At 46.4% G+C, this 14,283-nt stretch overlaps 1 protein-coding gene across 1 annotated transcript; it reads left to right on the top strand.

The window, feature by feature from the left end:
• Positions 1-11,526: 11,526 nt before the first annotated feature.
• Positions 11,527-13,872, top strand: LOC133918462 (protein ALTERED PHOSPHATE STARVATION RESPONSE 1-like). Its single transcript, XM_062362346.1, has 4 exons — positions 11,527-12,541; positions 12,671-12,813; positions 12,885-13,113; positions 13,149-13,872. Exons 1-4 carry the CDS (start codon positions 11,533-11,535, stop codon positions 13,847-13,849), a joined length of 2,082 nt encoding a protein of 693 aa, XP_062218330.1. The 5' UTR covers positions 11,527-11,532; the 3' UTR covers positions 13,850-13,872.
• The last annotated feature ends 411 nt before the right edge of the window (positions 13,873-14,283 follow it).

Below are 14,283 nucleotides of genomic sequence, written 5' to 3'. Positions count from 1 at the left end.
ATATGCATAAGGCTCGAAATATAACCAAAATGATAACCACACCTAGTATTGCCTGGACGTTTCAATGTGCATATACGATTTACCCCTTGACCTGTTTCAAGTTCGTCAATAGCTAATAAACATGCTAGTTCAACCAATTATGCATCGCGGAGCTCATCATGGTGCTTAGAAGAGGAGTCAACAGTGTTGACAATAAATCTCAGCTTTTGAAAAAACTGTGCAACAACAACAACATCCTTAGTTGCTGCAACTAAAGCAAGTTGTAGTGAACATAATATGCATAAGGACATTCTCTAAGAAAAAGAGCTTGCAATCCATTCAAATCCCTATTCATATTACTAGCTTCGTCATATCCTTGGTCACGAAGGTTCTGAACATCAAAGAGTGGTTGGATAATACAAAAAGGACAATTCCTGTTTAAGTGTTGCCACTTTGGTGTTGCTGACATGAATGAAGTCAAAGAACCTCTCTTGCAAAATGCCATCTTTTTCAACAAACTTGAAAACTACTGTCATTTGCTTTCTCTTTGCAACATCACATGTCTCATCTACCAAAATAGCAAACTTAGAATCCTTTTCCTCTCAAATATGCTTCCTAACTTTACTAGCAAAAATACTTAAAATCTCTTTCTGAATTTATGGATATGTATACTTTGAGTTGTACGGGGAATTTTGCAACACAACTGCAGTAATTTCAGGATTGAATTCTGCAAGAAGCTCAATTAATTCAAAACAGTTCCCTTTATTCCTTAACTCAGCTGTCTCATCATGACCCCTAAAAGCACATGATTGAAATGCAAGCCACTTAACAACTGCAATTGATGTTTTGAGCCGCAAACGATTTCTTTCTTAGACTTCACCTCTGTGACATTTTCTATATGACACGACTGGTTGAGTAAAAGTTGGCATTCCATCACTGCATTGTTGTGTTCTGAACAAGGATTAGAACCTACATGGATTAAAAATGCACACTTTCTCGTGTCCTTTACTCTCTTCTAGCTATTAAAGCCATGTACTGTAAACACATCAGAACCACCTCGTTTGTTTCTGTTTTTGCTGGAGACAAAGCAAAACAAACAATATGCCCGATCTTCTCTCTGAGTACTCCAACCATGCTGGGAATTGACTGAACCAATTGTATCGAAAGCGACGTTGATGGCCTTGTGGTCCAGAGGATATTGCCAAATTTGTGGGTGCAATGCTTGATCCCTCTCCAAGAATTCAACACCTCTGAATATGACTTGTTCTTGTTCAATTGTTCTCTGTTGTGCTTCATCTTGAGGATGAGTTGCAGGAGCAGGGTCTTCATCAACTTGTTCAGATCCTTTTCTTTTGTAAATTGCATCAATGGTCTTCCCCTTAGTCATGATTGATTACCTGCTTTAAAAATGTAATTGGGAGTTACTTGTAGCATACACAAATACACAATCGAATTTAATTTAGAATATCTCACATTCTCACCTAGGCGGTCGTGGCATGCGTCATCTTGACAATCGTGGCGCCGCGGCTGACGACGGGTATCCCTGACCCCGTGGACTTCCTGACGCTACAGGCGGTGCGGCAGTCGCTAGAGGACATGCTCGGGTCAGCGTTCTTCGACGAGTGGGGCTTCACCATCCACCCATGTGGTCGTGTGGGTTCCCCGACATGTTCTGCGACGGGGACACCGGAATAGGGTGGTGGTGCTAGCGCTCGACAACTGAGAGGAACCGTCCAAATAGAATTCTAATTAATCACCAAGAGGATCATTGTTCATAATCACAACTTCGATAATTAATCAGAATACTATCCTGGTAGTCCCGACACGTGTTTTGTGCCCAAATCGAAACACGTGCCTTTCCAACATAACACATCACAACATAGATTAATAAAGAGCGAGTAATTAACATTTATATTACAAGCCTTTAGCCATGCAACCATTTGCACCAATTTACAACCAAAAGACAACAACATCTACGTAGTGGAAACATAAACCTATACAACAAAAGAGAGTGGAGCCGCATACCCTTAGGCTCCACCCTAAAAGCACGACCTCCGAGAGTAGGATGAACTACTCTTACCCGTCACCCTAATCAGCAGGCATGAAGTAGCCAAATACCTGCCCTTCCTCACCGGCAGCACTTAAAAATGCAGGCATAAGTACGAATGTACTCACAAGACTTAAACCATAAGGAACGCATATACATAGCTCGACTCCAAGGATTATGCTTTGAGCTATTAGCAAGAAAAAATCACATGGTTAAGTTAAACATAAGCGGTAAGCAATCTAAATACATAGATATGAGCAACTAACTTAACCAACAACAACATAATTCTACCCGATCATAACCAACTGAACATAAATAACTGGAAACATTGAACATATATGTAACAAAGACAACCTCAACCATCTCCCACATATCCAACCATCAACCACAAGCGAAAAATCTATGACCGATGCAAATGTATAGAAGCATGATCATGACCGAGAGCGTGACATTTTGAAATATTTTTACACCCTGCAGGGGATACTCCTGGATCCACACGACTTAAGGACCATACGGCTTACATGACCACACATGTCCATATAAGGGGTACACATGTCAACCTTTCCTAATAAACCATAACTATTTGGATCATACATCGCTCGGCGCGGAGGTACTAGAACTACTCCCGGAGCAAACTAGCACCTCTTACAAGCCCGCCTGCTCACACCATCGATGTTCACGCCCAAATGATCACAGCTACAGAGGTATTCGGCTCGCCTTAATATTAGATCGACATGTGGTGAGTAAGGTAAGTTCTAAAGCCGACTACACCAACGATCGGTGCTTAAACAACGCAAGCGGTCTACGGTGTCCGGGTTCCTCTCCCGTCCTACCCCCAGGACTTTCCTCCGGAGCAGATAACACCCCTATCACCGGCCACATCTCGTCTCATACTCACCACTCATCCAACCATCATCAACCCCTATCCAACATTGTGATCATTATGAAAGTAAGTATCATCTATGCTCGTGAACGATTAAACAATTCACCGCTCGACTTCTACCGAATGATCTATGCATTGCTAAGCATTTCGATTTGACTTGTAACCTAGACATCAGTAACATACTCAAGGTAACAAGGAAATGATAACATACTCAAGATGACAAGGAAAGGATGAACAACAAATCAAGGTAAGTAATACATTCAATATAGAATCTACCCATTTGTACCCAATCTCGACTTGACACATGCAAACATACATAAGCATAGTTCATCAATTTTAGACTTCATTCAATTGAACAAAGGTGCAATATGCTTAGTTGCTTGTCTTGTTGCACTTGGGTTTGCCTAACACTCCCCACACAGGATTCACAGAAATGTGGGAGCTTGCTGCCACCTTTGCTCACACCCGTGTCACACTTCGGTTCTTCGTTCACTAAATGGGAGAGCACGTCCAATGATGAGTATGAATGAAGTGTAAATATGTATGCTAGAACACGCATATAAGAAAATGCCATAAAATATGCCATATAATGCATGAAAATATTTTTCCTAGATAGAACAAGTCATAAGAAGACTTGCAAAAATTGATTTCACAATTTTTTAACTTGTAAATAATTAACGGTGAATTAATGAAGCCTCAACCTAATTAATTTATCTCAGAAATTTAATTAATTACTTCATGGATGGGGATATTTTTAACAGGAAAGTTAGGGTATTATGAAACCAAAAAAATTAGTTTCATAATTTTTGGAACTACGGAGAATTTATTATGGATTTTACAAGTTTCAGCAAACAGTGAACTGCGCTGAAACGGTACTGTCTGAGTTGACCACGATCAGACCACCAATAGGGGAGGTCAGACCGCCGTGAGTGGCGGTCAGACTGTGGAAAAACACTGTCAGACCGCTACCGTGCAGAGAGATTTGGGGTCTGACGGTCAGACCGGCCCGGAGGCGGTCCGACTACTGGAACGGCGGTCAGACCACTATAAAATACGGTCAGACCGCTGTGCTCAACCAAGGGAACTTGGTGAGCTCACCGGTGATAATTATAGTGGCTTTTGGGTGAGGATTTTGAACCTAAAGTGTCATCTTAACCTCCTCTACCGCGTAGGATAACATGCACACGCCAAAAACAACCGAAACTCAGCTATTGCCTCTAATGGTGGTGGAGGCCATTATTGAGCTTGGTGAGCTCAAATCCGGTCAATATAGCCATGAGGAAGGAATGGGAGGGGTTTTAGGGTGCTCACCATGATCTAGCAAGCCCGTGGTTCGGTCGTGGAGGTTGGGGAATGGTCGGAGCTCGAAATCACCATCGGAGAGGTGGTGGACGACTTGAGGAGGAAGAAGACGTTGCCGAGGAGCTCGGGCTCGACGGGGAAAACCACCTTCAGTTGGGAGAGCAAGAGAGAAAGAGAGAGCACGTGAGGGAGAGGGAGTGGGTGGGGGTGAGAGAGCAAATGAGATAGTGTGTGTGTGAGAGAGAGAGGCAATCTACCACCTTAAGTCGAGCATCTGTGTGCTGGGGGTCAGATAGCGACTGGCTCCGGTCGGACCGCGAGAAATCCACGTGGTAGCGTACCTGACGGTCAGATCGCGGGTAACCCCGATCAAACCGCTGGGGGGTTCTTCTGCTGAAATTTTTCTTAAGTCTCCCTTCATTAACCTCCTTCTATTCTTTTCCTTCTCTAAAGTATTTAGGGATTCTCCAAAGTGCTCTAAACCATCTCTAAGGTATTTGAAACATGTTTAACTAGTCTTTGATAGGCAAACACGTGTAAGCACATGCGATAACAATCGTGCATGCTTAATTACAAAATTAGCATTTTTGGGACGTGACAACTTCGGGCGGTGTCGCCCAATGGAACTCCTGCGATCCTGTCGAGTCGCCCGGTGGAACACCCTCACGGCCTCGCCTGTCCTGTCAACTGCTGCACTTTGGTATTTGCTGGTGCTTGCTAGATTACGAATACGCAGCATGGGCCTGTGGCTGAAGTAGGAAGGGCCACTTGCAGTACATGGGACAAATTGGCTAGGTACTAACAAAAAAACTAGGGGGCCACGGCCCAGTCTGGCCTCCACTAAGGTCCGCCACTGGACCTTGACCCCTCCTTCCTCCCCTCTGACAACCTCATCGGTAGTGAGAGGGAGTGGGAAGCCCTCGACCTCGTAGATCTATTTAGTCTAGTACCTAGTAGCCTCTAAATAAGGTTCCCCAAGTGGATTATCACCCCTTTGTGGTGGCTCCCCTTCATCCATGGTGTGGTTTCAGCCACGGGCATCCTCGCTCCACTTCCTGACACTCCTTTGAACGTCAATGTCGTCCATCTCCCTCATCCTCCTCTTTAGTGAGCTCATTGCTAGATCTGGTTGTGGTTCTTGAGGAAGACATCATACCACTTTAGTGAGCTCGTTCATTTTTTAAGAGCGGCAGGCTGTCATCGCCGCATCCCACAGTTAGCAACAGACGTGGCTCTACGGGATGCGTCCTCTGGCACCACCACTTTTGTGATTGCTTCATGGGTCGAAGCCTCAACGACTGCAAGAGGAAGACAAGCTCCTAGCCGGGGCACCAGGAGCCAACGACCACTCCAGGGCCCCAACAGTGGTGACCTCATTGGGGTTCGTACCCCTAACACATGATCAAAATCGTCTTCCCCGCCAAGGAGATCATCGCTGACAACCTTTTTGGTGGTCCAATTTAGGGACTCCAGTGCCAAATCTACCATTGGCATTGGATTTGAAGTCATTGTTGTTGTTTCCTACGGAGGTGTCTCGCCTCTTGCGTGGCAACCCACCACCACGGCCTGATGTACTCACCGCCACCCACCACCTCACTACTACCATCCTCGTCATCATCCACTTCAACCGTCCATGACTTCATGCATGGAGTTTTAGTGCAATCTATAAATCTGCTTCTCTAATCTCCGTTTAGTCTCTACTGCTGGAGACGCAAGAGGTCCTTTGCGAGATAATGGACCTTTCAAAAGTGGTCATGGATTGCTTTCAATCTGGTGTATCACTAGTGTTCATCACATTATAGTGATCACCGGTGTTCATCAGGTTACCATCATTGAACCCCAGATTTATCGACAGCAACGAACTTTCATTGAGCCCGGTGAAGCTCATCACATATCCATGGCTCAACGAGCTCCAACCTCAGGTGCATAGTCTGAGGAAATAGCCGAAAGGACCATCAGGAGGTCAATCACAAGCATAGAAGAGGCCCCAAGATGTCAATGTTACGGTATTCTAGGAGCCTTACAGTTACAAGCTGCCTCTACTGTCGGTTCTCGTTGAAGACATCGGCCATTGATGCAAGGTACCAACTCAGAGGTTAACTACAACGCTTTGCCTTGTTGCACTACCCTATGCCATCAACAATCAACAAGACGGCTAGACAAAATTTGCATAAACATATATAATCTAGCCAAAGATGGATTATCGCTAGCCGTATATCACCATCACAACTATCTATATCCTCATCATGTACTGCTAATGTTGCTTACAGTAGCTAGGGTGCTACACTCCCGTAATGGGGGATTTTATTCCCTTAACTTTATACTATGTTTATGATGTTTTAATATATGAGTTACAAAAAACCTTGCCAGAAACAACGCCAAGAGTCACTAAACAACAACAATTGTGACTAACAACAAAGCTTCACATGGCTCTCTCTGAAACGCACACCTGCCAGCCAGCGAAAGACCAACAATGTTCTGGCAAGCCATCCTTGGTTTCATTCCGCTATCCACCTCGTTTCACGCATGGTCGTCTAGAGACGATCCTGAATTTTTAGACCTATGTTAGGTCACCAACAAAGCATATTGAAGATGAATGAAGCTTCAATGAGTACATAAAAAAATGCCTGTCATCTCAATTTGCAGCTTCTGTTTCTGTGATCTAGACACATGGTGCATTCTGCGCGCGCGCGCACGCGCGCGCACACACACACACACACATAAGCAATATGAGTCGCTAAATGGCTACAAAGATTGCCTTATTTTACTTGTACTTTTAGCTTTCATGGTTTCTTCTATATGACAACATGAGCGGTTGATGCTTTTGTTAGCAATATGCCCCCATATGAATATGTGAGATATGCCTCGTTTTCCCTTCAAATTTTATTTTATTTTATTTGGTTCCAACTTTCTCAAAGATGATCTTTGCATGAGAAATTTTACATCCACATAAACTGTCATGTTATTCCTTTGAATGAAATCTTATGTATTACGACAAAATATCACCTAAAAATTTCGATTTGACTTAGCAATGACAACAGTCCATGTTTCACAAGAATATGCCTAAAGAGTTCCTGATTGGAATATTAGTGTGGTTTCAACTTGCGCTCACCAAAATCCAATTTGGTACCCTGCAACTGCAGGATTCTGAAATCCATGCCATTTTTGTTGAGGCAGCATTGCTCGAAAAATATTATGTGCCAAATAATCTTCTTACACAAATCACCTTTGTACAGTTGCAAAATGCTTTTGCATATGTACCATGCCAAAATTCAACAACTTACATGCAAATGCTTTTGCATATGTACCATGCCAAAATTCAACAACTTACATGAGTTCACATTAGGTTAATATTCCAAACAAAAGAATCAATGCATGGTATGCGATCATGGATAGATCTAACAAAATGTGACGAGTAATTGGCAACAAGTGTAGTTAGTTGAGATTTGGTTTAAGTGTGAGTGGTGTATGCGAGATGAGTTCAACTCTGATGTGTTGAGGTTAGATCGGTACCACCTTCTTTTATGAGTTTGGCTCTGGTGAGTTGAGGTTATACCACCACTTCCATGAGGTTAGACCAGACCCCTATTAGATTGAGAGTTTTTGTTGTTTGTGTGGCGTTTTGCTCCGACCTTTGTCATGTTTTGTTTTTGTTGTGTTTTAGTTGATTCTTAGTGTGTTTTGAGAGCTCCGTAGCTTGGTTCTTAGGATGTTATGGAGAGTATCTTAGGCCGGAGGAGAATCAAATTAGATAGACATATAGTTTGTTACTTTAAGTTAAGTTTGGTTGGTACTGTAGCTGTGCATTACAGTAGCGTTGAGTTAGAGATAAGATTAGAGAGCAGATTAGATTAGTTAGAGATAAGATATATTAGTTAGTCTTAAAGATAAGATTGATTAATTTAGATTGTTAGGACTGACTCCTATATAAAGGAGGGTGTATCACCCATTGTAAGAAAGCAATGAATTAATAAGTTTAGTACATGTAAATTAGCTACTCGGAGCCTTCTTAATAGAGCGAGTATGCACCACCGGTTATCCCTATTGATCCAATCAACCTAACCATATCATCTTTGGTATCAAATCCCTATCACTCATGTGTGCCTTCCCCTACTGCTATCTTCCGCACGCCACACATCGCCCTCCATCAAGTATCGTCGTTCGCCCCTGCTGCGCTCGCGCTGAAATCATTGGATCCGGCTACCCCCATCCGCACATCATTCGCACTCCATCAGCACGCCAACCCACTCTACTCTCGGATCTCCCTCCAGCACGGCCGCCGCCCACCTTAGTTCACCTTGGTGCCAAATCTAGCCCCCTGGTTGCCACCCGACCATCGATGCTCCTCTGCTCGACGCCATCTCCTGCTCCGCTACCCTCTGTGAGGCCGTAGCGCGTCATCTATTGTTGTGTGGAGCCGGGTGCCCCTGTCGCCCTGCCCTCGACCCCGCACAACCGCTCGTCCTCCTTAGTGATCACCGCTCCGCCCAGCCTCTCTGTGCACCTACTCTGCCCGACGCCGTCCACCCCCATCGAATCTCCCGACCTCGGCCACCGCTCGACACTATTCACCTCGCGAGATCTCCCAACCTCGGTTTTCGCAGCGTCGGCCACCCCTCCTCCTCCACATGAAGCCAGCTTCCTGCACGCCTGCTCCATAACACCGACCACTCATCTACCCCCGTCGCCGTGCTGGATCCTAATACTCCAAAATAGTATAACAAGGGCAGCACAATCCTCACCCCAACGAATGCACCATAGAGGTGGACAAAAATGCTTAGCATTGTGAAGGAATTGGGGTTGAGGTGAATAAGACTTACACCGTAAAAGGAAAGAAAATTCAATAGGAATTCCAAGGCCAGGAGCCAAAACCCGCAATGTGTGAATTCCTCAAACACCATGATTTCCTTAGTGTTCGGGGTGGGAAAATTCTCCTCGTCTATTGATCTCCAAAAAATCAGGCTTCGGGGGGGCAAGAAAGCCCTCTGTTGCTAGCTTGTTGATGAGGGCATCGATCACCTTTGATTTTTTTCCATCCATCGAGAGCGGAAGCAATGGCTGGGTTTTTGGAAGCTATGGGTTGAAGAAAGGAGGAGATTTTTCTCGCTTGGCGGAGAAGGATTCGGAAGAACGTGAGGGTGCAGAGGCTAATGACCAGATACCACGCTCGGTTATATAGTGAGTGGGTTGGCAACATCTTCAAATGTGACGCCATGATTGCCGCGCTTGCGTTAAAAATAACATTTGCGCTTTGAAATATGAGATGCTGAATTTTTCTCTCTCCTTTTTTATGGTAGTGTGTTTTGAATGCAATGTCACTCTAGGATGGTGACAATACAGGTGAATAGCACTCAAGTGCCGTTGAGATCGGAAGGCTTCCCTGGTCATGTGGGTTTCTCATATTGGATTTATTAATTGGATGGGTTGTTGATTGGAACTTTGTCCTGTTCAATTAGATGGGGTTCCCTTGATTAGAAGGGGTATGAGTTGGTCGAGGACTATTTCCTGACCGGATGAATCTAGTTGAGAGGAAAGATCCCAGTAAAATACATGATTTAGAAAATTTTAAGATAAGAATTTCCATTAAGACTGGATACATATATATTATATCAAAAGAAGGTGTTCCTTTACACCACAAAGGATCCTTGAGTCCTAATCCTAGCGACTCGGATCAACTATGCCTAATCTAAATTAACCTAAACCTTCTATTCCCTTTGGTGCAATTGATGAAGATGAAGTTGTTGGTCGTGCCGTAGTTGCCAACATCATCATCATCGGAGGAGGACTAAGGGGCGGCGAAGAACTCCTTGGTGCTCTGCTCTTCTCTTTCTTCCTCTTCGGCCTCCTTCTAGAGGAGGTCCTAATTGATTTCCTCCTCGTACGGAGCTGGATCTCTAGGGTCAGAGAGATCTGACCAATCAGAAAGTCACTGCTTCGCTGTTGGTGATATTTTTCAATGCCTCTGCTACCTTCTCTTCGTCAGAGGAGATGAAGATGACCTCCGGAGCTTTCACTAGAGAGGCCAACAGGGGAGGAGGAGCATCGGATAGAGAAGTCGATGACAGAAGTAGAGGGCCTATCGGAGACGATGGAGGAGATCTGAGAAGGATGAATCAAAGCTCTCAAGAGAATGACGATGAAGGGGAATACATGGCGAAGAGGTTGAGGATTGAAGGTGGAAGAAGATGGTTTTTGGCCCGAGTACAAAGAAAGTAGGAATGTGAGTTTACGGGAAACGCGCAGGGGCTCACCGTTTATAGGCATCTTGCAATTGTTTGGTTGATGGATGGTGGCAGCACCATTTAGCATTAACGGCATCTGCAACGTCTCAACTTCCAAGATAGCTCAGCGGGCGCCAAAGCGCATCTTAATTGCGACCATCATGTTTCGGCTTCCGAGATGCTCTGGTGGGTGTCTAATCAATGCAGCATTGAGATGAAGGAAAGGAGGATGCAATCTTTTGGCTCTCGTGGTTGGAAGAATTTTCCCAACTCGGTCGCCTCATAACTTTTTTTATTCAAAGAGCTTTCTCGAGCGACTATATGTATGTAGTCGGATGAGTTCCCGACTAGGAGGAATATGGTTAGGCAAAAGAGTTACTTGGCTAGGTGAGTTGGAACAAGATCAAATTCATATCATATACCAACAACCCTCTTCTAAACAGAGTGGAAAAATCTGTCAAGATCTTTAGGACTAGACATACATACCCCCGCTCATGAGAATTAATTAAGCCAATGTAGGACGTATGATTAACATAGACATGAATCTATATAAAAATCCGTGTCTCTATCTTCGATACGCTTATGTGGCCAACAAGTATCCCTATTTATTAAATAAGTATTTACCGGTCGGTTTACTAATCATCAACAAAATTGATTTCTATTTCTTCATGCCATAAATTTATTCAAAACAGACATCTAGATTCGAGCTGAAGCATTTGGTTCAGAATTTTACCTTTTTTAATAAAGGGTTCAGAATGTTTCGAAACTTTGATTTTATCAAAATCTGATAAAATACCTCTTTCCTTTTTTCCTTGATAACTTGGTCTCCTGATTCGTTGGAAGCGCACCGATTGAAATTCACCAAAATCATCTACCTCATCTTTCTTTTTCTTGACATCTTCATACTAATGCACAGAGCATACAAGGAAGGTAGCAGTATGAAGGCAGTGACATTAAGATTCCTTGAAGCTTAGGAGTTCTTTTCGTTTCCCTGCCTCATCAGTGAAGTTTAGAATCTGGTAAAACTTGCATTGTTCACAATGCACAAGTCAGAAAAGAGCTCTTGATAAGCAAGCACTTTCAGTTACCTCGCCCAAGAAATGTTCTTGTCTTCCAGAACCCAACACAAACCAAGCATCTTAACCCTTTCCCAATTGACCCAAATACTTGATCCGTATGCATCAGATACGAAAAGAAAACCACCATTACTGACACTTTCTCCTCTTGTTCCTGCTCCAATTCAGGAGGAGCAGGCTGCTGCAATGGGCTGCTCCTCGTCGAAGCTGGACGAGGAGGCCGCCGTGAGGGCCTGCCACAACCGGAAGAGCTTCGTCAAGAAGGCGATCGCGCAGCGGAGCCTCCTGGCCTCCTCCCACGTCGCCTACGTCCAGTCGCTCCGCCGCGTCTCGCTCGCGCTCTTCTACTACTACGCCGAGGACGAGCACCTCTACTTCCTGCAGGAGTCATCGTGCGTGCATCACCCGGGCTCGCCTGATAAAGTTCTCGTCATCAACTGCCTGACACCCGGCGGGGCTCCGGTGCATCCGCTGGAGCAATGGGAGCCTGAAGCCGCTGAAACCGCCACGATCGATAGATTCTTCGGGCTGGATCACCATTTTTTCCACCCTTCGTCCATTGATTCGATGAATGACACACCGATATCGCCGCAGCCGCCAAGATGGGACTTCTTTTGGGACCCTTTCTCTTCACTGACCGATCATTGTGAGTACGCGAATTATGGTGTCGAAGGGGCGAAAGCTGATCAAGAGGATGAGCAGATACCGGAGCTGGAGGAAGAGAGCGGTGACGATGATGACCGAGAAGGGGAAGCCGAGGAAGAAGAGGAGAAAGCTGAGCAGGCAGCACCGGAGATGGTGCCTCCAAGGGAGGCAGAGGAGAAGGTGGTGGGTCATGTGAACAATGAGCTGAGAGTGCTAGCAAGTGCCGAGGTTGAGCAGCATGGCACTCCCGGCTTCACCGTGTACGTTGACCGGCCCCCGACGAGCATGGCGGAGGCCATGAGGGACATCCAGGGCCATTTCATGAAGATTGTTGACACTGCCAATGAGGTGTCGGTGTTGCTGGAGGTAGTCCCCTACAAGAGGAGAGGTACGTGCTCTTTCTCTGCATCGCAAAGTTCCCTTGGGAGATTCCATTGCTGTCAAGGAGATGTGCTTCTTCAGCAGCGAGCTAGGGCATTAAGAACCGTTGCATTGACCATTGGTATCTTCGAGACAGTTCAACCACCAGCTCCGAGGGGTGACGGCGACGAGCAAGGCGCAGCCGAGGTCCCGCCGGAGCCATTCGAGCTCTTCCAGAGCCACAAGGAGAGCCTTGACAGGCTCTACGAGTGGGAGAAGAGGCTGTACGAGGAAGTCAGGGTACGTGCATTCTTCGATTCAACTCATGCGCTGAAATTAATGAGCTGAAAATTTCCTGGCGTCAACGAAAGGCAGGGGAGCGAGTTCGTCTGGCCTACGAGAAGAAATGCGCGCTGCTGAGGAGCCAGGACGCCAATGGCGCCGAGCCGTTCGCCATCGAGAGGACGAGGGCCGCCATCAGGGACCTCCGGACCAAGCTGAACATCTCCCTCACCTCCGTCGACGCCGTGTCGAGGAGGATCGCCGCGGTGCGCGACGACGAGCTCCTGCCGCAGCTCACGCAGCTCGTCCGAGGGTACGTGCTCGATCTTGCAAGAACAGCGCCATTGAACCCAATTATTGTAGAGGAAAGAGAAAATCATGGCGTTTTTTCAACCAATTTATGATTCCTTTTTGTTCGTTATTCAGGTTGGCAAGGATGTGGAGAGTGATCGCCGACGCGCACCGGGTGATGAAGCGCACGGCCGACGAGGCCAGCGCGCTGCTGTCATCCTCGGCCGCCGCCGCCGCAGCCACTAGGCCGGATCCGGGCGGCGATGGACGTATTAGGGGCCCGCCGCCGCCTCCGGGCCCGACGCGCGCGGCTGCGGCCGCGGGCGCGCTCGGCGCGGAGCTCCGCGGCTGGCGCGCGGCGCTGGAGGCCTGGGCCGAGTCGCAGCGCGCGTACGCGGCCGCGCTCTGGGGCTGGGCGCGGAGTAGCGTCAAGGACGGCGAGGACATGCCGCGCCTGATCGTCGCCTGGGCGCGCGCGGTGGAGTCCGTGGACGTGGAGGCGGCGACCAGGGCCGTGGACGCGGTAACGGCCGAGGCGGCCGCCATCGCGTCGGCCGCGAAAAGGCAGCGGAGCGGCGAGGAGTGGTTGAACGAGGAGGAGGGGAAGAAGAAGGTCTGTGTCGGGCTCGCGGGCGCACTGGCGGCCATTGCTGAGGCCGGCGGCATGGCCGTCGCTGCGTACGACGAGCTGTTGGTGGAGATGGAAGCGAGGGAACGGGAGACAGAGGTGGCGGGAACGCGCGGGGAGTCCATCCAAAACTAAATCCTGCCGTTGTAACCTGTAAGATGTGCTGTAAATCTGTAAATTTATACAAAATCCACAATTCCTAATTCACAATTGGGAGAACTACATATCACCTCTGAACTTTGATTTGATCTTCAAATTTCAACCAGATATATTTGACCACGAACTTTACAATACCACTCAAATTTCACACAAAACTATGAAATCAAATATATTTCACCCTAAATTTATAATACCACTCAAATAATACCCTATCCGGTTTTAGATGGTGGTTTTACCTATGATACAAGTCTGCATCGGTGATTAAGCCATGCGAACTGACATGTCACTTAATCTTGTTTTTATTCTTCTTTTTTTCAAGTGATTTTACCATATATTGACTCGACCATATTGCTTCATCATCATTCGACGTTTAGCTGAGCTAACACGGGCTGTCGCCAGAGTCTATGCTA

The sequence above is a fragment of the Phragmites australis genome, chromosome 5 (genome assembly GCF_958298935.1).
Source record: "Phragmites australis chromosome 5, lpPhrAust1.1, whole genome shotgun sequence".
Lineage (NCBI taxonomy): Eukaryota > Viridiplantae > Streptophyta > Magnoliopsida > Poales > Poaceae > Phragmites > Phragmites australis.
The sequence above is the reverse complement of the archived record's forward strand: the minus strand, read 5'-3'. Positions and strand labels throughout refer to the sequence as shown.

Excerpts from the sequence above, each read along its gene's own strand:
- LOC133918462 (XM_062362346.1), top strand. The coding sequence starts at position 11,533 with ATGTTCTTGTCTTCCAGAACCCAACACAAACCAAGCATCTTAACCCTT. Across the intron at positions 12,814-12,884 it reads GGCTGTACGAGGAAGTCAGG|GCAGGGGAGCGAGTTCGTCT; the intron begins GTACGTGCATTC and ends CGTCAACGAAAG. Across the intron at positions 13,114-13,148 it reads GCAGCTCGTCCGAGGGTACG|ATTATTGTAGAGGAAAGAGA; the intron begins TGCTCGATCTTG and ends CCATTGAACCCA.